The sequence below is a fragment of the Furipterus horrens genome, unplaced genomic scaffold (genome assembly GCF_987537825.1).
Source record: "Furipterus horrens unplaced genomic scaffold, mFurHor1.1.pri manual_scaffold_3, whole genome shotgun sequence".
Classification (NCBI taxonomy): Eukaryota; Metazoa; Chordata; class Mammalia; order Chiroptera; family Furipteridae; genus Furipterus; species Furipterus horrens.
In genome coordinates this window covers 150,099,560-150,121,730 of record NW_028327173.1, presented here as the reverse complement: position 1 = coordinate 150,121,730, position 22,171 = coordinate 150,099,560, and the positions used below count along the sequence as shown (strand labels likewise).

General features: G+C 36.6%; 1 protein-coding gene across 1 annotated transcript in view; it reads right to left on the bottom strand.

The window, feature by feature from the left end:
• The window catches only part of WDR76 (WD repeat domain 76), a 51,583-nt gene that overhangs the window by 21,942 nt on the left and 7,470 nt on the right, over positions 1-22,171 (bottom strand). Inside the window, exons 3-7 of the mRNA XM_090271977.1 lie at positions 12,338-12,393; positions 4,023-4,149; positions 2,416-2,517; positions 2,275-2,318; positions 576-729 (exon numbers count right to left, since the gene is read on the bottom strand). Coding sequence (XP_090128103.1) covers positions 576-729; positions 2,275-2,318; positions 2,416-2,517; positions 4,023-4,149; positions 12,338-12,393 — 483 coding nt within the window. The remainder of the gene's footprint in view (positions 1-575; positions 730-2,274; positions 2,319-2,415; positions 2,518-4,022; positions 4,150-12,337; positions 12,394-22,171) is intronic.

The window sequence follows — 22,171 nt, the reverse complement described above, 5'->3', positions numbered from 1 at the left end:
CTACTCACATCTTATCAAAGTAAGGGAGAACTTAGACTCCCAAAATAAAAGAGAATTTGGTTATTTCTTCTTCTCACTTACAAAATTTATTAACCCCAACCAGCTTCAAGTCACCATGGTTTCTTATCTTCATTAACTGTCCTTATGACAGTTTCCAGGTCTTTGTTCTACTTCCCCAATTAAAAAATAAATTCAGAGAACATTAACTTGGCTTTTCTCAATTATGTAGCCACTGAAAGCAATCAATGCAGAATTGTAGGTACAATGAATGGAATTCAATATCTATTTCTGATTCATCAAAAAATGACTGGGATCATTCTAAGTAGATACCTGGGAAGATATCTTGATCCAGCACAGAAACTGTATTTTAAACATAATTAGAAAAATAACAATATTCAAGCTAAAAATGTTAAAGTTCTATAAAGCAAATTTAAAGTCCCCCAGATTTCCAAAATTTGAATCACAAAGCACAAAACTATAAATAAATAACATCTATAAACACACAGCTCTAGGCTATTTTCTTAACGACTATTTGCTTCAACCTTTAATATCTTCAAAAATTAATAATAACTTACCACATCCCAAAGTCCAACTTGTCCAGATTTGGCCCCAGCTGCCACCAAAGTTCTAATCTCTGATGGATGAAGAGCCATAGACAGTATTGAACCTTTGGTAACTTTACGAACAGTATCTCCACTAATGACCATGCCACCTAAACTGGCTTTATAGCTGAGAAAAGTAAAAAGTTAAATTTTAGAAGTAAAACCAGCCTTAATTGACAAAATAAGTAAAAGATGAATCAAAAAAGAAAAATCACAATTAGTAAATACATATGGGAAAATAACCTCCAGGCAATCAAAGATATCAAAGTAAATACGAGGTCTGTCCGGAAAAAGTCCAACCATTGTTAATATCACGAGAACAGTCTGCGCTACATCAATGTAACCTGGCAGCCAAGGAGAGTAGGCTGGAATGCACAATCATGAACAATGACAACTTCACTATACTAGTCTGTGGGGGCGGTGGACATGGTTGAGTGAGCATGTGTACTATGTGGACATCGCATTCAAAGTAACTGAGTGAGTAGAGTAACAAATCCACATCAAATTTTGTGGTAAGCTTCAAGATTCCTCCACGGAAACTAGTCAGATAATTCAGAAGTCCACAGGTATGGACAACTGGAGATTGGTGGCTTCATCATGACAACACGCTCACTCATGCATCATTCCCCTGCAGAGTTTTTTTGCGAAACATCAAACCATCCAGATGACTCAGCCCCCTTTACAGCCCAGATTTGGTGACCTGCGACTTCTGGCTTTTCCAAAAACTAAAATCACCTTTGAAAGGGAAGAGATTTCAGACCATCAATGAGATTCAGGAAAATACAGAGGGGCAGCTGATGGTGATTGGGAGAACTGTATGAGGTCCCAAGGAGCCTAATTTGAGGGGACTGAGGTGTCACTGACCTATGTACAATGTTTCTTGTATCTTCTTCAATAAATATCTCTATTTTTCATATTACATGACTGGTTACTTTCTGGACAAACCTCGTAAATGAGGTACTATTTTTCACTTATAAGAACTAGTAGGCTACAGTTAAACATATACTTTCATATATATTGCTAGTGGCAGAGTAAATTCATGTAAGATTTTCAGAAGAAAAAAAGGTTTTGGAAAACAATTCAGCAATGTGTACTAAAAGTTATAATTATGTCTATAATATCTAACTCAATCTCACTATGTAAGGAAATAATCTACTATGATACACACATATACACTTCAACAAACATATACACATACAAACACACAAAAATAAATAGAAAACAATTCCTAATACCAAGGGGGTGAGAGGAGGTTAAGTAAATTCTACCTACTCAATAAAATATTATGCAATTATTCAATGAATTAAAGACACTAGTAACATACAACCACAATGTTAATGAAAAAGCATAATGAAAATTCACATAAACATTAGAACAGAATTAAAATGTTTGTGGATTCATTCATTCATTCATTTTTTAAACACTGAATAAATATATAGTATGTGCGAGACACTGTTCTGGGAATTGAGATAAAAACCCTGCATTCATGAAGCTTATATCCTAGGGGTACTGCATACGGCAATACTTTAAAGGAAATATACAAAAACAACAGCTGTTAGAGTGAAAATATTATAGGTAATTTTTCACCTCATTTTCAAAATTTCCTGTTTTATATTATTTATAATTTAAAGATCTCAGAAAATGTAAATAAAGGCAAGGAATTTTAACTCACCTTTGAAGGCTAGATAATTCCTTCTTTGTGTTTTTACTACTTGTCTGAAACAGTGGGAGAGATCAAAGTACTAAGTTACTATATGTACTAAAATTTCATTACCAGATTATTCTAAAAGCTAAAAGCCCTCCTAACTGATACCTTGCTCACTTCTGCCCAGGTCTGTAGAAATCCTTCAAATAGTTCACTGTTATCATCTTGATTTTCAGGAGTCATTTCTAAAGGCCCAGGAGGTAACAAAGGCTATTATTTAAAAAATAAAAAATAAAATAAATAAATAAATAAAAATTAAAAAAACACAACAGATAAGAGTTGACTGTCTTCCTGCCCTACAATGTAGGCTTGAGGTTTTTCACTACTTTACTTTCAGTACCAATAGAGGTAGCAAAACATCAGCATTCAAAAATAGTTGTTCAATGAATAAATGACACCTATCCTTTAATAAAACGTACCATCTCATTTAATCCTCTCAGTAATACAGTGAATGATATACCACATTTTAAAAAACACTGGGATGAAACTTAGAGAAATTACCTTATCCAAAGTTATACAGCCAGTAACTGGAGTTGCTGAGAATTGATTCAGATAGTTCAATTCCATTAATCAAAGTTTTTATTCTATGGCAGTGTTTTTTTAAATCAGAGGTTGTAACCCATGGGTTCTTAAATCACTTTAATACACAACAACCAGCAATGTGTTTTAGTGAATGAGCAAAGAATAGAATAGAAAATATAGAAGTGCATCACATATAGTAAGGGTAAGTATCATTTCACAAGTTTTGTTTTAGTTGTGTATGTGTGTGTGTGTATGTGTTCGTATAATGAGTTCAATGTAAATATATTTCTTATCACAGGTGGAGGCTTCAAAAAAAATTTGAAAGCTACTCTTCCAATAGCAACTTAATTTGCAATTAGCTTCCAAAGTACCAGCCTAATTAGTGCCCAATTTGAATTAAGCACTTAAATAGAAAATATTAAAAACAGCAGGTACTCTTGAATAAAAAATATAACCTCAAACTTGGTAAATAAGACTCTTTCCAGCCACTGAGATTATAAAATTAAACTATAGCAAAAAAAAAAACCCCATCATTATTAATACATATTATTTATTACTAATAACATTAATAAGTACCATTTATTGATTGCTTACTAAGCCCTTAATATTGTACAATGTAAGGATCTTTATAGAAACTATTTCATTTAACCCTCACAACACCCTGTTGAAATTTCTAAAAAATGGGGAAACCAGAATTCAAAAAGGTTAAGTAATTTACCCACAATCCCACAGCAGGTAAATCTGCAGAAATATAGAGTCCAACACAGTCTTAATGACTTAGAAATTTTACTCATTAAACCAGTGATTTTTAACTTTTTTCATCTCATGGTACACATAAACTAATTACTGAAATTCTGTAGCACACCAAAACACAAATTTTTTGCTGATCTAACAAAAAAAAAGGTATAATTTTGATTCATTCACACCAGACAGCTACTGTTGTGTTGGTTGCTGTCATTTTATTTGACAATCTAAGGAAAGTCAGTGCCCCTGACTAAATAGTCAGGTATTACATGTTTTAAAAATTCTTGTGGCACACCAGATGAAAGTCACAGCATTAAATCATAACAGTCAAATATTAAATTAATAAAGTACAATTTAAACATAATTTAATAACCTTTTAGTCTAGTTTCAAACACTTCAAAATTTTCAGTATTTTATTAAGTCACTATATTGTATTTTTACTTTCTTACATTTTCATCTTCTACTACTGTTGGCTGGGTTGGGGTTTCTGGTAATGAAATTCCTGAAGGATCTACATTTTGTAATCGCATTGACCTTCTACATCCAGTCCCATTTTCTCTCTTCTTAGGTTTCTTTCTAAAGAAGTGGGGAAAAAAACTCATACTCATAAAAGTTATATGTATTTACTAATATTAAGGAAATAACTTCTAGGAACATATTTCATGGATATAGTCACACATTGCAAAGATGTATGTACATGGCTATATACTGATTTTAATTAAAAGTCTGAGAGCAGCTCCGGCTGGTGTGGCTCAGTGGATTGAGCGCTGGCCTGCGAACCAAAGGGTCAGCAGTTCGATACCCAGTCAGGGCATATGCCTTGGTTGCGGGCCAGGTCCCCAGTTGGAAGTGCACGAGAGGCAACCAAACATTGATGTTCCTATCGCCCTCTTCTCCTCCCCTTCCCCTCTCTCTAAAATAAAACGAATAAAACCTTTTTAAAAAATAAAAACAGCAGCCAGCCAATCTGAAAAAGCTGCATACTATATGATCCCAAATATACAACATCCTATAAAAGTCAAAACTATGGAGACAATAAAAAGAATAGGCAGAGCACAGAGGATTTGAGGGGGAGTGAAAATGATCTGTATGTTATAAAGATGGATATATGTCATTATACATTTGTACAAACCCATGTAATGTACAATACCAAGAGTGGTCACTAAGGTAGACTATGGACTTGGGTGATTATGATGCATAAATGTAGATTCATCCTAGGTACAAATGTACCACTCAGGTGAATGATCCTGATAGTGGGGGAGGCAATGCATGTGTGGGGGCAGAGGGTATGTGGGAACTCCCTGTACCTTCCTCTAAATTTTGTTGTGAAACTCAAACTGTTCTAAAAAATACTAAGTCTTTAAAGAAAAACTTCAGTGGGGACTCACCCCCACAATTCTGTGAGATTTACACCCAGGAGCTCGACCAGGTCCTCACAGTAAATATCAGAGAAAAATGCCCTCATTTCCACAAGAGTAGCAGGAAAGGAACCACGTTGAAGTATACTAGAGCACTGTTCATCTTAACAGGACTGACCTCAGGAGCAACTAGTTAACCAGAGCCTAACCGACCTTGAGGAGAAGAAATACCCAACTCTAGAATACCCCTCCCATCTTCTCCCAACTAAGAAGAGAGGGAAAAACTAAAACACTGAAGTGCACGGTCCAGAGGCACAGGCTCACTAAAAGACTGAGACCTAATCACAGGACTCCAGAATGCTTCCCCTCCCCCCACACCTTACCACCACATTACTAAAGGCCTATTTACAACAGTTCCTTTTTCCCAGTACCTCATGTCCAGCTTTCAAGAAAAAATTTCAAGGCACACTGAAAGGCAAAAAACACAATTTGAAGAAACAGAGCAAGCTTCAGAACCAGATATGGCAGGGATGTTGGAATTATCAGACCATGAATTTAAAACAACTATGATCAATATGCTAAGGACTCCAATGAATAAAATAGATGCCATATAAGAAGAGATGGGCAATGCAGAGATGAAAATCTTAAGAACAAACCAAAAAGAAATGCTAGAGATAAAAAACACTGTAACTGAAATGACGAATGCCTTTGATGGGCTTATTTGTACACTGGACATGGCAAGGAAAGAATCTCTGAGCTTGAAGATATCTCAATAGGAACCTACAAAACTGAGAAAAAAAATTGGAAAAAAAAAAACAGAAAAGAATATCCAAGGGCTGTGGGATAACTACAAAAGGTGTAACATATGCACAATGGGAATAACAGAAGAAGAGGGGAAAGGAAGAGAAGAAAAAGTTGAAACAATAATAACTAAGAAGTTTACCAAATTAATGTCAGACACAAAAACATAGATCCAGAAAGCTCAGAGAACATCATGTAAGATAAATACCAAATAAAACTAAACCTAGTCAATTCATTTCCAAACTATAGAAAATCAAAGATAAAGAAAACATCTTGAGAAAAGCCAGAAGAAAAAAAAGCACCTTACCTATTGAGGAACAAAGATAAGAATTATATCCATGTTCTCAGAAACCATGCAAGCAAGAAAAGTGAACTTAAGTATTTAGTGTTGAGAAAAAATTAAAAACTCAGCAACCTAAAATTCTGTGCCTTATGAACCTAAGCTATTAAGTCTTAAAAAAGAAAGCAGTTGGGAAAAGAAAAGCCTCTGAAATTAATTCCAAAAATTCTCATACAAAAATCTCAACTTCTGTCCTTATCAGTTCAGCATAATTAGTAATAGGGAGGGGGGACTGGATGAAAGGAGGGGAAGGATTAGCCAAAGAATATATGTGCATAACTCAATTGACACAGACAACAGTGGTGACCACGAGAGGGAAAAGGGGTGCAGGATGGGTGGAGGTGAGCAAAGGGGGAACAAATGGGGTCATCTGTAAGTGCTAACAATTTTTTAAAGGAATCAGTGATAAATATTACTTATTGAAAGTATATTATGTGCTAGAAACTGTCCTAACTATTCAATACTGCCCTAAATCTTAAAAATAAAGAAAATAAAAAAATAAAAATCTCAGCATATGGAATAATTTGGGTTCTCAAATTGTTTTAAAAACTGGTTAATATATGAGATTCCTCCTAGGAAATTTCATTCCTAGAGAAACTCATACAAGCATGTTCAAGGACTTAAGAACGTTCAGAGCAGCACTCTTCATAATAATAAAAATCTGGAAACAACTTAACTGTCCATCAACAGCAGAATAAACCACAGGACATTCATACAGCAGCAGAAATTAACAAAATAAAGCTGTACACATCAACATGAGTGGTTTTTTTTGGTCCTCACCTGAGGACATGTTTATTGATTTTAGAGAGAGGAGAAGGGAGGGGGAGAGAGAGAAAAACAATGATTTGAGAAACATCGGCAATAGACTGGGCACCGACCTGGCAACCTAGGCACGTGCCCTGATTGGGAATCAAACCTGCGACCTTTCAGGTTACAGGACAATGCTCCAGCCAACTAAGCCACACTGGCCAGGGCACCATGAGTAAATTTTAAAACAAAGGTAATAAATATGAACAAAGTAAGAAAATCCAAGAATATAAAAATGGCATCATATTGTATGTGAATATCAAAAACTAGCAAAACTAAATATATTGTTAAAGGATACATTAATAGGTAGTATAACTATAAATATGCAAGAAGTAATTATCACAAAATTCAGCATAATAATTATATCTGAAGGGAGAAGTGTATGTGGGCCTTCAAAGGCACTGTAATTTCTTTTAACCTGGGTGGCAGGATGGGTGACTGCTACTATCACTTTTTCAACTATACAAATATTTATTTATTTATTTATTTGTTTGTTTGTTTGTTTATTTATTTATTTATTTATTTTAGTGTATACTAGCTGGCATTGTGAGAGGCTTCATTCAGCTTCAGTGAACTTTTTTTTTCTTTCTGATTATATATTTTTTAATTTTTGATTTATTTATTGTTTTTCTATTACAACTGTCCCATTTTTCTCCCCATTGCTCCCCCCGAGCCCACCCCTTCTCCCACAGTCAATCCCCACCTTGTTGTATATGTCCATGGGTTATTTATACACGTTCCTTTACTAAACCCTTCCCCTACTTACTCCCCTTCTCTCCCTCCCTCTTCCCCCCTCCCCCCTGGTAACTGTTACTCTGTTCCTTATTTACATGCCTCTGGTTCAATTTTGCTCATTTGTTTATGCTGTTCATTAGTTTCCTGTAATAGGTGATAGCATAAGGTATTTTTCTTTCATTGCCTGGGTTATTCCGCTACGCATAATTCTCTCTAGTTCCATCCATGTTATCGCAAATGGCAGGAGTTCCTGCTTTCTTTCTGCTGCATAGTATTCCATTGTGTAAATGTACCACAGTTTTTTAATCCACTCATCTACAGATGGGCACTTAGGCTGTTTCCAGCACTTGGCTATTGTAAACAGGGCTGCTATGAACATAGGGGTGCATAAATCCTTTTGCATTGGGGTTTCAGGATTCTTCAGGTATAATCCTGGCAGTGGAGTCGCTGGTTCAAAAGGCAGTTCCATTTTTAATCTTTTGAGGTAATTCCATCCTGTTTTCCATAGTGGATGCAGCAGTCTGCATTCCCACCAACAGTGCACTAGGGCTCCCGTTTTTCCACATCCTCGCCAGCACTTGTTTGATTTGTTGATGATGGCCATTCTGACAGGTGTAAAGTGGTACCTCATTGTGGTTTTTATTTGCATCTCTGATGGCTAGTGATGTTGAACATTCTTTCATGTGTCTATGGACCCTCTGTGTATCCTCCTTGGAGAACTGTTTGTTCAGGTCCTTTGCCCATTTTTTAATTGGGTTGTCTGTCTTCTTGGTGTTGAGACATGTAAGTTTTTTATATATTTTGGAGATCAATCCCTTGTCTGAGGTATCATTGGCAAATATGTTTTCCCATCTGTTTGGTTTCCTTTTCATCTTACTGAGCAGAAACTCTTTAGTTTGATGCAGTTCCATTTGTTTATTCTTTCCTTTATTTCCCTTGCCTTAGGAGATGTATCAGTGAAAATATTGCTACGTGGGATATCTGAAATTTTCCTGCCTATGTTTTCCTCTAGGACTTTTATGGTGCATGTCTTACATTTAAGTCTTTGATCAATCTTGAGTTTATTCTGGTGTGTAGTCTAAGTTGGTGGTCTAGTTTCTTTCTTTCTTTTTTTTTTTTTTTTTTGCGCATCCCTGTCCAGTCCTCCCAGCGCCATTTGTTGAAGAGACTCTTCTCACTCCATTTTGTTCCTCCCCGCTTTGTTGAATATTAGTTGACCATATAGACCTGGGTTTACTTCTGGGCTCTCTATTCTGTTCCATTGATCTATATGTCTGTTCTAATTCTAGTACCAGACTGTTTTGATTACAGTGGCTTTATAGTATAGTCTGATGTCAGGTATTGCGATTCCTCCTACTGTGTTCTTCTGTCTCAAGATTGCTGTGTCTATGCGAGGTCTTCTTTGGTTCCACATAAATTTTTGAAGTATTTGTTCTAGGTCTGTGACATATGTTACTGGTATTTTAATAGGGATTGCATTGAATCTATAAATTGCTTTGAGTAGTATGGATATTTTAATGATGTTGATTTTTCCCATCCATGAATATGGTATATGCTTCCATTTACTTGTATCTTCCTTAATTTCTTTCTTCAGTGTTATGTAGTTTTCCAAGTACAGGTCTTTTATCTCTTTGGTTAAGTTTATTCCTAAGTACTTTATTTTTCTTCAACTATACAAATATTTAAATGTGCTTCTTTTGTATGTGTTAGGTAGGATAGATTCCAAACCAAGGCAGGGAGGAGGAGGGAGCTATGTCTCACCTGCTAACTCAGCAGTCCTGAGCCTGGTCCGATAATATTGCCACGCATTCCAAAATCACAGAAAACACCATGCTAACATGGGAGGAGGAAATCCTTGAAATTATATGTATTGTTACTACTATCTAGGAAAGAAAGCTTTTGAAACTGTATTTATTCCAAGGCCTGAAAGAAGGGAAAGGGTCCATAGTACCCAAAGGAAGAAGCCCATAAAATAACCTTGGTTAAATGCCTACCTCTGGTCACTATCTGTTTTACAGAGAGTTCCTAATGCTTATGGAAAGAGCCAATAAATAACTTTGGGTAACTGCTCCAACTTTAATTAATTGTCTCCTATCGTGTATCTGCTTTACAACAGATGAACAAATCGAGTGTGGAGCAAGATAAGGATTTAAGCTAACAGACCCCCACACATACCTAACTTTGGGTAGTCAGGAAAGCTGCCTCCACCTTTACTCAGCAATCGATATGTAACTTCTTCACCCCCATCCCACCAACTATATTAAGTCCTCAGAAACAAGGACTGGCTCTCTCTGGCACCCAGCCTCAAGGCACCCCAGCTCAGGTGCTTGCCCCCCCTACTTTCGTCATCCTTGCCCTTAACCTATGCCTTCCCCCCATCTCTGCCACCTTAGCTAGGCCTGTTCTCTTCCATGAGAACAGATCACCAATAAACACTGCTTTCACCCTAATAGATTTGCTGATCTGCAATTCTTTAGTGAGTCAGCAAGAAAAACCAAGTTTCTGGGAGTTTCTCCCATAACATATGTATAATACATTCAATATTTTTTTTAAATGTAATCCCTTCTGGATTGGCATAATGCCAACTTTACAGAAAAGGGAAAAGAAACTATGTTAACTGTCCAAAGTTAGTACCACAGCTATAAACTGATGAATCAAAACTTAAAATTGTCCCTGATACACCAAGGTTGTAGGTTCTATCCCCAGTTTGGCACATACAAAATCAACCAAGGAATGCATAAATAGGTGGAACAACAAATTGATATCTCTCTTTCACTCTCTCTAAAATGAACAAATAAAAGAATTCTTTTTTAATCATTAAAAAAAAAATTTGAAATCAAGTTTGCCAAACTTCAAAAGTTATGCTCTTTCCTTTATGTTTCCTTTTCTGTTATGTTTCCAACTTGATGCTAATACCTATACCACAGGGGTTTCGTGAGGTTACTATGGAGCTGAAAACCTCCTATTGCCTAGCTTAGTGACATTGTAGCAGTCATAAAATTATAGCACAAGGCATTATCGTTTTGTGCCTGTCCCAGTCTGTTGATTGCTATCAACTAGAAATGCCTGGGGCACTCACTGGGACCCCAGTGAGCTTCCCAGAAATCTCCCCTTTCTAAACCAATGTTACAACTGGACATCCTCTTACTGTGATTGCAAAATGCCCTTCAGCAATAACCATTAGGAAACTCTGAAGAAAAAAAAAGTTTATTACTTACAGGCCCTGGAGCATTCAAAGCATGCCAGGGCACGGAGCCAGGTCAAGAACAGAGAGAACAAGAGCCTAGGATTCTGCTTTTCTTGGGGTTGAGGGTGGGAGCCTTGGATTTCAGCCTTGGGTTTTGACGGCTTACTCTTTATTGATGAATTTAAAACTTTTAAAAGAGTGGGAATTTAAAGCACCAGAAGAGGAAAAAAAAAAAAAATACACAAGTGACCCAAATGGTTAGTACAGTCAACCAAGATCTCTAAAACCGCCTCTGTGTGGGGAGGTGGCCTGGGTCTTTATCTAAAGGCTGGTGATGTATCTATTCTAAATAGCCTTCCTTGAAGCCAGATGCCTCTTTGAAATGAATGCCTTTTGAGAGTGGATGGCCTCCGCAATCAAAGCCTAAATCAGGTATTTGCATTTAAAAAAGAAAAGCCTGCAGTCAGGGCTTATACTACAATTATGGGTTTGTGGTGGTGCTTGTAAACAAACCTACTGTGCTGCCAGTAGGATAAAAGTATAGCACATACAACTGCAGTAGAAGGCTATACCACCTAAGTTTGTGAAAGAGTACTCTGTGATGTTCACCCAGCAATGGCAAAATCACCTAAAGACAAATTTTAGCTAATAAAAAAAAATGCAAATATAAAGCTATTAATCAGCTGGCAACATAACCAGTGCTATTGCTTTGCAAGGTTAATGATGATTCTCTTATAACATTTCACACTCACAAATATATGGCCATGATTAAGGTTAGCTTTTCTCAAGCTAATTGACCTGTATTAAAATCAAACCAATTAAAGTGGTGCTATATTTCCCTAGCATTAGCACTAAACAAATGATCTAATGATGACAACATTTTGTTTCTTCATTTATACATAAGCACTGCTAAAATGCAGTAAATAAAACTTAAACTAAAGAATCCTGGAGTTCAAATCCTGAAGCTTCCACTTTTGAGCTATTTTGACCTTAAGCAAATTACCTCTTTGAGCCTGTTCCCTACCTTGCAAAATGAATATATTACCTCCCACATTTGGTTGTTATCAGAATTAAATGAGATAAGACAAGACAAAATGTTTAGGTCATTGTACTGTATTTTATAATGTTCAATAAATGTTAATTCCCTTCCTTTATTCTAGGAATGGAAAAGAAAAAACAAATTGAGAAGTAAAGAGATAAACAGAGAATTTAAAAGAAAGTAGAAGCATCTTTAAGAATAATAGTTTTGTAGGCAAAAATAATTTAAAGAAAATAAAGATTTCCCTCCATTAGCAGCAACAGAATTAAATATAAATAAAATTTAACTCATAAAATTCTAGTTTCTCTATATTCCTTTGATGAAGATGAGAACTTCATTAAAAGATAGCATTTCCTCAGAAATCCTATGTGGATTAAAATTAAATTACAGAGTTTCTGATCTGTTACTCTTTTACTGTGCTGAACCATTTTTTCAAATTATAATAAAACAATTCAGCAATATATCACAGAACCGACAGTGTAAATCATATCTTTTACCTTTTGAATTCAGGAGGCTGTCTCTTTGTTATCATTTCACGGAGTCTTGCAGCTGACTGCGAAATACACAAAATATATACACATGAAAATAGTATCTTACTAAAACATTAAGTATCTGCTACTATTATATATCCACATAAACTAATATCTATACAGAAAATGAAGATCCTTAAAATAATATGATACCTGCTCTTGGTAGTAGACATCATACAAATATACTCTCAATAATAAAAGCAAGTATATAATACTATCTAAAGCACTGACAGTCTGATGCCTTCAACCAGGTTGCTAACGAGTTTACATGATTAAACATCAAACATTTAATCAAATACACTGTTACAAATTAAAAGATTTAACTTCCACTAATGCAATCACACTTTGATATTTTCTAGAAAAGTTATAGATTATACCTATATAATAAATCAAATCACAATTAATTAAAATCAAAATTAGAGATAATTTATCTAAATTTCTGATGAATTTTCATTAATGACATGTATATAATTTAGTTATATAAAGTTATATTAATTCACCCTCCCTCCCCTCAAGATGCAAGCACACACTGAATATTTGGGAATCTGGTATTTGAAGAATTCAATTAATTATTTAATAAAGCCAAGGGTTTGATATCTTTTAGGGGGAAACATTACACACCCTCCTAAAGTTATTCTCTCACACACAGAAGTTTTCCCCCACAGTGCAAAGACACCTATGTAAAATATACACTTAATACAATGATCATAAAACATTAGAATACATCTGGCCATTTATCCTTAACACTCCCTATACAAGGCATATTCCCACTATTCTTAAAGTTTAAGATTTTTAAAAAATTTAAAAAGCTTGTCTTCTGCTTAGTCTACCACACATCCTTCAACCCATCCCTCCCACTTCTTCATCCTTTAGTTAAAGAAATCACTTAGAACATACCCTGTTTGCTTTGAATCCAAGACAACCTTTCATAAGATATCATTACTTTATGTAACACCAAAGCTGGGGGCGGGGGCGGGGGTAATTGCCAGCTATAGTTTTAAGATGCTGATTTCAAAAATATCAAAATGAAAAAAGGCATGGGATCAATAAAATATGGTAATCTCTTTATATTAAGTGTAAAACTTGCTCCTAATTTTACTCTCCCTTAGCTGACACTATGAAACCTGATACTATGAGTATTTTATTGACCTACTGGCAAAAGGAAAGGCATCTTGGTTTTAATTAGAAACTTCACACAAACCTCAGACAACTGAAGAGAAGCAAAAAAGTTTGCATTTTCTGATATGTTCTTCAGTCTTTTCCTTTCATATGGTGACAATTCTGAAAAACCATCCTATGAAATTACAACAAAAAAAATCCATTACTTTACATAAACCATAGCAAAAGCACCTCAAAAAACTAGTTGTTGAATTCTCTGCATGTATACTTGCCCTAAAATTGCACCTACTCTTCATTTCATGATATCTTACCAAACAGCACATAATATTTGCTTTATTAGATATTGAGTGAAAGAGTTTGTACGTGGGATAATCACAAGATATCTATATGGCTTCCTAATTAAATAACAAATGATCTGATATCAGAAGTCAAGCAGTGTAGCCTAATAGCAAATTACTTCCAGCTGGCCATTAATTATACTATTACTGAAAGTTATCTTTTTATTACACAAAACAAGAAAGAACTCAATAAGAAAAAATTTAAATTCATCGACAGAATTAAGAAAATTTAGAAAGAACAAAAAGAAAAAAGAAAAAAAGAAATAAACACATGAGCAGAAAAGACAGTATACTAGAGAAGCTATCTTGGAGGTCCAATATCCAATAATTGGAGTGGGGGAGGCAAATAAAATGGAGTGAAAATAATTAGAAAAACAATACAAGAAAATTTCTCAAAACTGAAGACATGAGTTTCCAGATTAAAAGAGCCCAATGAGTATGCAGCACAAGGAATAAAAAAAAAAAAAAAAAGACTCAAGCTAGGTATAACATCACAAAATTTCTTAACATAAATGACATAAATGAGATAAGAGAAGATCCTAAAAGCTTGCAGAGGGAAAAAAGACCACAAAGAACCATGACTCAGAATAGCACTAATTTATCAATATTGAGGAAAGCTATAAGACAATAGAACATGTTAAAAATTCTAAGGAAAAATTAAGTTACTTACAAATTACAATTCTAAATCCAATTCATCCATCAGTCAAATGTAAAAGATAAAAGGCTTTTCAGACTCAAAAACTACCTCTCATACACCTCTTCTCTGGAAGTTATTATTGGGTTGACCAAAAAGTTCATTTGTTATTTTCCGTTCAATGGCTCTAACAGCACTCCGTTCGCTGTCTTTAACTTCATTCGAAACAATTTTGTTAGATTGTATTGTGACAGTTGTATTATCAGCATGCATTGAAAAGAAAAAATGTCAAAAATGATGAATTTTGTGTAGCATTTAAATATTGAAGATGGCAGAAAATATATTTTTTCGGCATATTATGCTTATTTCAAGAAAGGTAAAAATGTACTTGAAATGCAAAAAAAGATTTGTGCAGTGTATGGAGAAGGTGCTGTGACTGATCAAATAGGTCAAAAGTGGTTTGCGAAATTTCATGCTGGAGATTTCTCGCTGGACAATGTTCCACAGTTAGGTAGAGAAGTTGAGCAATCAAATTGAGACATTAATTGAGATCAACATTATTACACGTGGGAGACAGCCAACATTCTCAAAATATCCAAATCAATAAAGTTATAGGTGAAAATGAAAAGTGTATCTTTTATTTTATGAAAAAACCATACGGACTTTTTGGCCAACTCAATATAAGCTGCACTACAACCAAATAAAAATAAATGGAGAAAGAGAAAGATAGGATCCAGCACAGGAGAGACAAAAGACCAAAGAAATTAAAAGAAAAATGGTAAAAAAAAAAAAAAAAAAAGGCCAAGAAAGAATAAAACAGTCCAGAAAGAAGTAGGAAGTTGAAGTGCTTCAGGAAATATTTCATGAAGGGAAAACATATATATGTATATGTATATATATATATATATATATATGTATTAGAATTCTTTATATTGTGAGAAATTTTACAATTCTGGTAAACCTTGGGCTGTACCTACTTAAGAATGTGGGAAGGGCAAGTGTGGGGGTGTGTAAAAAGTGTGAAGTAAGTGAAACAAATTTTCATCTTCATAGTAAGTCAGTAGACAACATGAAGGGGAAAAGTTAAAAAGGCTGAAAGTGCAATTTGTCTATTGGGCAACAACAATTGAAAGGAATGTGGCAGAAAACTGCCGGCTGTTTTGATTGGTTTCTGTGTATATGTGTACATATGGAATTACCTCTGAGTGTATGTATACATACACATGTGGAATTATATTACTTAAATACATATGTACATGCATTACTTTGACCAAAATATGAATTTTTCTCACCCATACAAAATAATAGTGACAGTAAAGGTAAAGATTTCTGTCATTGCCTTTAAAACTGCTTCTCAGAGCTCTGGCTGGTGTGGCTCAGTAGATTGAGGGGCAGCCTGTGAACTGAAAGGTCATCAGTTAAATTCCTTGTCAGGGTGCATGCCTGCGTTGCAGGCCAGGTGCAACTGATTGATGTTTCTCTCCCTCCCACTCTCTCTAAAAATAAATTAAAAAATACTTTTAAAAACTGCCTCTAAGAGAAAAATATGACCACTTATGATCAAAGACTTCCTAAGAATCTATTTCAAAATGCTAAATACTGAGATCAAAGAACAAATTTAAATGATTCTACTTACCACAGGAAAAAAAATTAAGAAAATTTATTAAGAAAAATCAGTTTTTTGCCCTGACTGGTATGACTCAGTGGGTTGGAAACCATCTCACAAGCCGAAAGGCCGCCAGGTGGATTCCAGGTCATGGCACAATCTGGGTTGTAGGCCAGGCCCCTCAATGGGGGCACGCAAGAGGTAACCCGTGGATGTTTATTGCCATCTCTTTCTCCCTCCCTCCCCCTCTCTCTGAAAATAAATAAAATCTTTTAAAAAGAAAAAAGAGGGTTTTGTGTAATTCAAACTATTCGCACCCATTACCAACCCAAAAACTTACAACAGGAAACAGAAAGACCAAGCAAACAACATCAGAAAAAATGGGCTCTCAAAATAAATATACACCCTGGCTGGTGTGGCTCAGTGGATTGAGCGCTGGCCTGTGAACTGAAAGCAAGTTCAATTCTGGGTCAGGGCACATGCCTAGGTTGCAGGCCAAGTTCCCACTTGGGGGCATGGGGGAGGCAACCAATTGATGTTTCTCTCACATGTGTTTCTCTCCCTCTCTTTCTCCTTCCTTTCCCCTCTCTAGAAATAAATAAAATATTCTTTAAAATAAATAAATATACTATAGGAAATAGAAACTTAAAAACTCCATTATCTTCAGACACTTGAGAAGTTACTACATCCATAAAACAAGAGATTCTATGTTTAAAAAAAGAAAAATAACTTGAATTAAAAATATACATGTCAAAAATTCACAAACTAAGTATCCATTTATGTAACATTTTCAAAATGATAAATATGTAGATGAAAAACAAATTAGGGTTATTAGGGTTGCCAGGGGTTAGGAGTGGTAAGCACAACTCTAGCCTAAGGAAGTTCTTGGTAAAGATGGAATAGTTCTGTATCTTTTATTGTAGTAGTGGCTATATGAATCTACACATGTAATAAAATAATAGAAAACTATACACAAACCTTGTACCAATGTGAATTTCCTGGTTTGGGTAATGTAATACAGTTATATAAGATATACCCATTGATGCCATGGCTGGTGTAGCTCAGTGGAATTAGTGCAGGCCTGCAAACTGAAGGTCGCTGGTTTGATTCCCAGTCAGGGCACAGGCCTGAGTTGCAGGCCAGGTCCCCAGGTAGGGCCATGTGAGAGGCAACAGATTGATGAACCTCTCTCACACACATTGATGTTTCTCTCCCTCTTTTTCTCCCTCCTTTCTCCTCTCTCTAAAAATAAATAAAGTCTTTTTTTAAAAAAAGATATACCCAGTGGGAAAAACTGGGTGAAGGGTACAAAAGACCTCTCTGAGGTATTTCTGCAAATTGCTCTGAATCTATAACAACTTTGAAATAAACGTTTTTTAAAAAAATACACATTTCTCAACCGCTAATATCATACTAAATGGTGAAAGACTGAAAGCTTTTCCCCTCAGCTCTGGAACAAAATACATAAACTTATGTCTGCTCTGGCCACTTGTATTCAACACTGTATAGAGGTTCTAGCCAAGACAATTACGCTAAATAAATAAATAAATAATACCCAGATTGGAAAGGAAGAAATAAAACTATCTTTATTGCAGATAAAATGTTCTTATATATAAAAACTCCTAAAGAATCCACACCAAAAAATATTAGAATCAATGACCTCAGCAAAGTTGCAAGCTACAAGGTCAATACACAAAAATTGGTTGCATTTCTATATACTAGAAGTGAACAATTAGAAAATAAAATTAAGAAAACAATGCCATTCAGAATAGCATCAAAAAAGAATAATACACTTTGGAAAAAAATTAACCAAAGAAATGCAAGGCTCCTACAATGAAAACTACAAAATACTGAAGAAAATTAAAGACAACGTAAGTAAATGGAAAGACATCCCATGCTCATAGATTAGAAGACTTAATACAGTATTGTTAAAATGGCAATACTCCCCAAATTGACCCACAAATTCAATGCAATCTCTATCAAAATTCTAAAGGCCATTTAGAACAAGCTGACCCTAAAATTGATATTGAAATGCAAAGGCCCTAAAATAGTCAAAACAATATTGAAAAAGAATCAAGTTGTAGGACTCACAATTACTGATTTCAAACCTTACTACAAAGATACAGTAATTAAAACAGTGTGGTACTGGCATAGACAGGCATATATTGGGTTGACCAAAGTCCATATGGTTTTTTCTATAAAATAAAAGGCACATTTTTCATTTTCACCAATAACTTTATTGATTTGGATATTCTGAGTATGTTGGCTATCTCCCACATGGTATAACATTGATTGTTCTCAATTAATGTCTCAATTTGATCACTATCAACTTCTCTACCTAACCGTGGAGCATCATCCAGCTAGAAATCTCCAGCACAAAACTTTGCAAACATCTTTTGACATGTTTGATCAATCACGACACCTTCTCCACTGCACAAATCTTTTTTTGCATTTCAAGTACATTTTTAACTTTCTTGAAATAATAAAGCATAATATGCCAAAAATGTGTATTTTCCTCCATCTTCAACATTAAAATGGCTACGCAAAAATTTACCATTTTGACATTTTTTCCAATGCATGCTGATATGACAGCTGTCACAATACAATCTAACAAAATTGTTTCAAATGAAGTTAAAGACAATGGAGTGCTGTTAGGGCCATCTTACAATAAAAACAAATTTTTGGCCGACCCAATAGATCAATGAATAAAACTGAAAATCTAAAAATAAACCTACAGCCCTGACCAGTGTGGCTCAATTGGTTTGGCCTCCTCCCACAAAGTGAAAGGTGGTAGGTTGAATTCCTGTGGGGTATGTGCAAGAGGCAATGGATCGGTGTCTCTCTCTCACATCAATGTTTCTCTCCCTCTTTCCTCCTCTCTCCACCCTCTCTATAAATAAATAAATAAATAAAATTTTTAGATGAATCTATATCCCTATGGTGAATTTATTTCCAACAAGGGAGTCAAGACCATTCAATGGGAAAGAACAGTCTTACCAACAAATGGTTCTGGAACAAATAAATACCACATGGAAAAGTATGAATTTGGACCCATATTTTATGTGAGATATAAAAATCAACTCAAGCCCTGGCCAGAATGGCTCAGTTGGTTGGAAGGTCATCCTGTACACCAAAAGGTTAGGGGTTCAATTCCCTACCAGGGCACATACCCAGGTTGTGGGTTCCATCCCCAGTCAGGGCACACATTGGAAGCTACCAACTGATGTTTCTCACACACATTGATGTTTCTTTCTCTCTTTCTCTCTCTCTCTCTCCCTCCCTTCCTCTCTCTCTATAATCAACAAACATATTCAAAAAATTAACTCAAAATGTATCAAAGACCTAAATGTAAAAGCTAAAACTATTAAATTCTTAGAAGGAAATATAGGTGAGCATCTTCATAACCCTGGACTAGGCAATGACATTTATTTATTTATTTAAATCCTCACCAGAGGATTATGTTTATTGACTTGGGGGGGGGCATCAACATGAGAGAGGAACATCATTCAGTTGCCTCCTGTATGCTCCCCAACCAGGTAATCAAACCCACAACCTAGGTATGTGCCCTGACTGGGGATGGAACCCACATGCTTTTGTTATATGAATGATGCTCCAACCAAATAAGCCACCAGGCCACGGCTAGGCAAGGGGATTTTAGATATGACATCAAAGCATAGAAAGAAAAGGACATTATGTTAGGTGAAATAAACGAATCACAAATACCATATGATTCCACTGAATGAGGTACCTATGGTAATCAAATTCACAGAGACAGAAAGTAGAATGGTAGTTGCCAGGGGTTGACAGGAGGCAGGGAATGGAGACTAGTTTAATGGATTTAGAGTTTCAGTTTTGCAAGATGAAAAGAGTTCTGGAGATTGGTTTCACAAAAATGTAAATGTACTTAACGGTACTGAACTGCACACTTAAAAGTGGCTGCCCTGGAATGAAAGACAAATACCGTAAGATATCATCTAATACAGGAAACTAATGAACACCACAAACAAGGAAAATTGAACCAAAGACATGTAAACAAGGAGCAGACTAACAGTGACAAGGGGAGAGAAGGGTAATAAGGAGAAGGGTCTAGTGAAGGAACATGTATAAATGACCCACAGGTTGGGGACTGACTGTGAGAGAAGGGGTGGGTGGGGTGGGGTGAAGCAGTGGGGAAAAAATGGGACAACTGTAATAGAAAAAGATAAAAAAAAATTTTTTTTAATAAATACTTTAAAAAAAAATGGTTGCCCTGGCTAGGTGGCTCAGTTGATTGGAGCGTCATCCCAAACACCAAAAGGTTGCGGGTGCGATTCTCAATCAGAGCACATACCTAGGTTGCATACCTAGGTTGTGGGTTCTATCAAAAATCGGGGTGTGTATGAGAGTCATCCAATCAATGTTTCTCTCCTCCCTCCCTCTTATTTGCCCTCTATTTAAAGATCAGTGAAAGTATCCTCAGGTGAGAATTTTTTTTTAATGGTTAAGATGGGGGTCCTAGCCAAGTAGGTCAGTGGGTTAGAGCATCATCCAGATAGATACACCAAGGCTGTAGTTACATCCCAGGTGAAGTCACATTAAAAAAAAGAATAATAATCAACCAATGAATGCATAATTAAGCAGGACAACAAATAGATGTTTTCTCTCTCTCATCATCTTTCTCTAAAAAATAAATTTAAAAAAATTTTAATGGTTAAGATAGTATGTTTTTTGGAGGGGGACTTCCGGACAAGATGGAGGTGTAGATAGACATGCTGCATCTCCCTCCACAACTAAGAAGGAATACTACTACCTCAAAACTAGAGACAACCACAATTCCAGAAAATCAAACTACATGGAAGTCCAACAAACAAAGATATAAAGAAGAAATACTCATCCAGAAGGTAGGAGGGGAGGAGCCGGGGCAGAGAGGACCTGGTGTGGTGCTGGCAGCAGCAGGCCGGTGGAAAGCGCAGTTACACGTTTTAAAAAGTCAGGAGGGACACTTGGGGAGCATTCCCAGCTCCTCACCAGACTGCGCAGCTCACTGTCCCAGCACCGGGGAAAATCAAGCTTCATTGCTTCTGACTGTACAAACCAATGGGGGTTGGGACGGAGGCAGAAACTGCCCGCCTCTCAGCAGAGTCCGCTTGTTTAAAGGGCCCCCACAGTCCTAGAACGTCCGCAGACCCACCCACTGTGGGAACGATGGCCAGGGCAGCAGCTAGAGGAACACCAGTCTCGTGCAGAAGTGGGAGAGGTGCCTGGAAAAGGGGCGAGTGCTGGGAAGGTGGCATTGTTCCTTCTCAGACCCTTCCCCCGCATACAGCGCCACAAAGTGGTGAAACGGGTCGCCCATTACTGATGAATCCCTAAGGCTCCGCCCCTTAAACGTAGTAGAAGTGACAGCTCTCCCTGGGATATGGAAGCAAACAAACACAGGAAACTTCCGGCCAAGATGGAGGCCTAGAGTGACACGCTCCATCTCCCTCCACAGCTAAGAAGGAATACAACTACCACAAAACCAGAAATAACCAGAAGTTCCAGAAAATAATTGGAAGTCCAATGTATGAAGTTATAAAGAAGTGGTGCTCATCTGGACAGGTAGAAGGGAGGAAGCCGGGCAGGAGAGTTCAAGCTGTGCTATCCGCAAAAGCAGTGGCGACGGAGGCAAGATAGCAGTGAGCAGACACTCGTGTTTAGAGGGAGGGAAGAGGCGCCTCAGGAGCATCCCCGGCTGCAGACCAGACCCGTCAGCTTGCAGTTCCAACCAGGGAAGGCAGACCCCCATTGCCTTGGACTCTGAGGCCTGGAGGGCGTGGGGACGGAGGAGGAGGCTCCCGGTTTGTCAGCGGAGAGTGAACGACAGGAATCCATCTTGGACCCCGACTCCCGCAGAGAACGCCACAGCGTGGTGAGAGGGGTCGCCCAGTTGTGACGAGTGCACGGGGCTCCGCCCCCTATAGCGTAGGAGGTGTGACAGCCCTGCCCAGGAAGCAAAGGTAAACACAAAACTGTCAGAATGGCACAGATCATGATAGAGATCCCAGTGACGCAGCTGACCAGACAGCAAATATCTAATCTAACGAAGCAGCAGATTGGAAATCTTTCTGAGGGTCAGTTCAGAG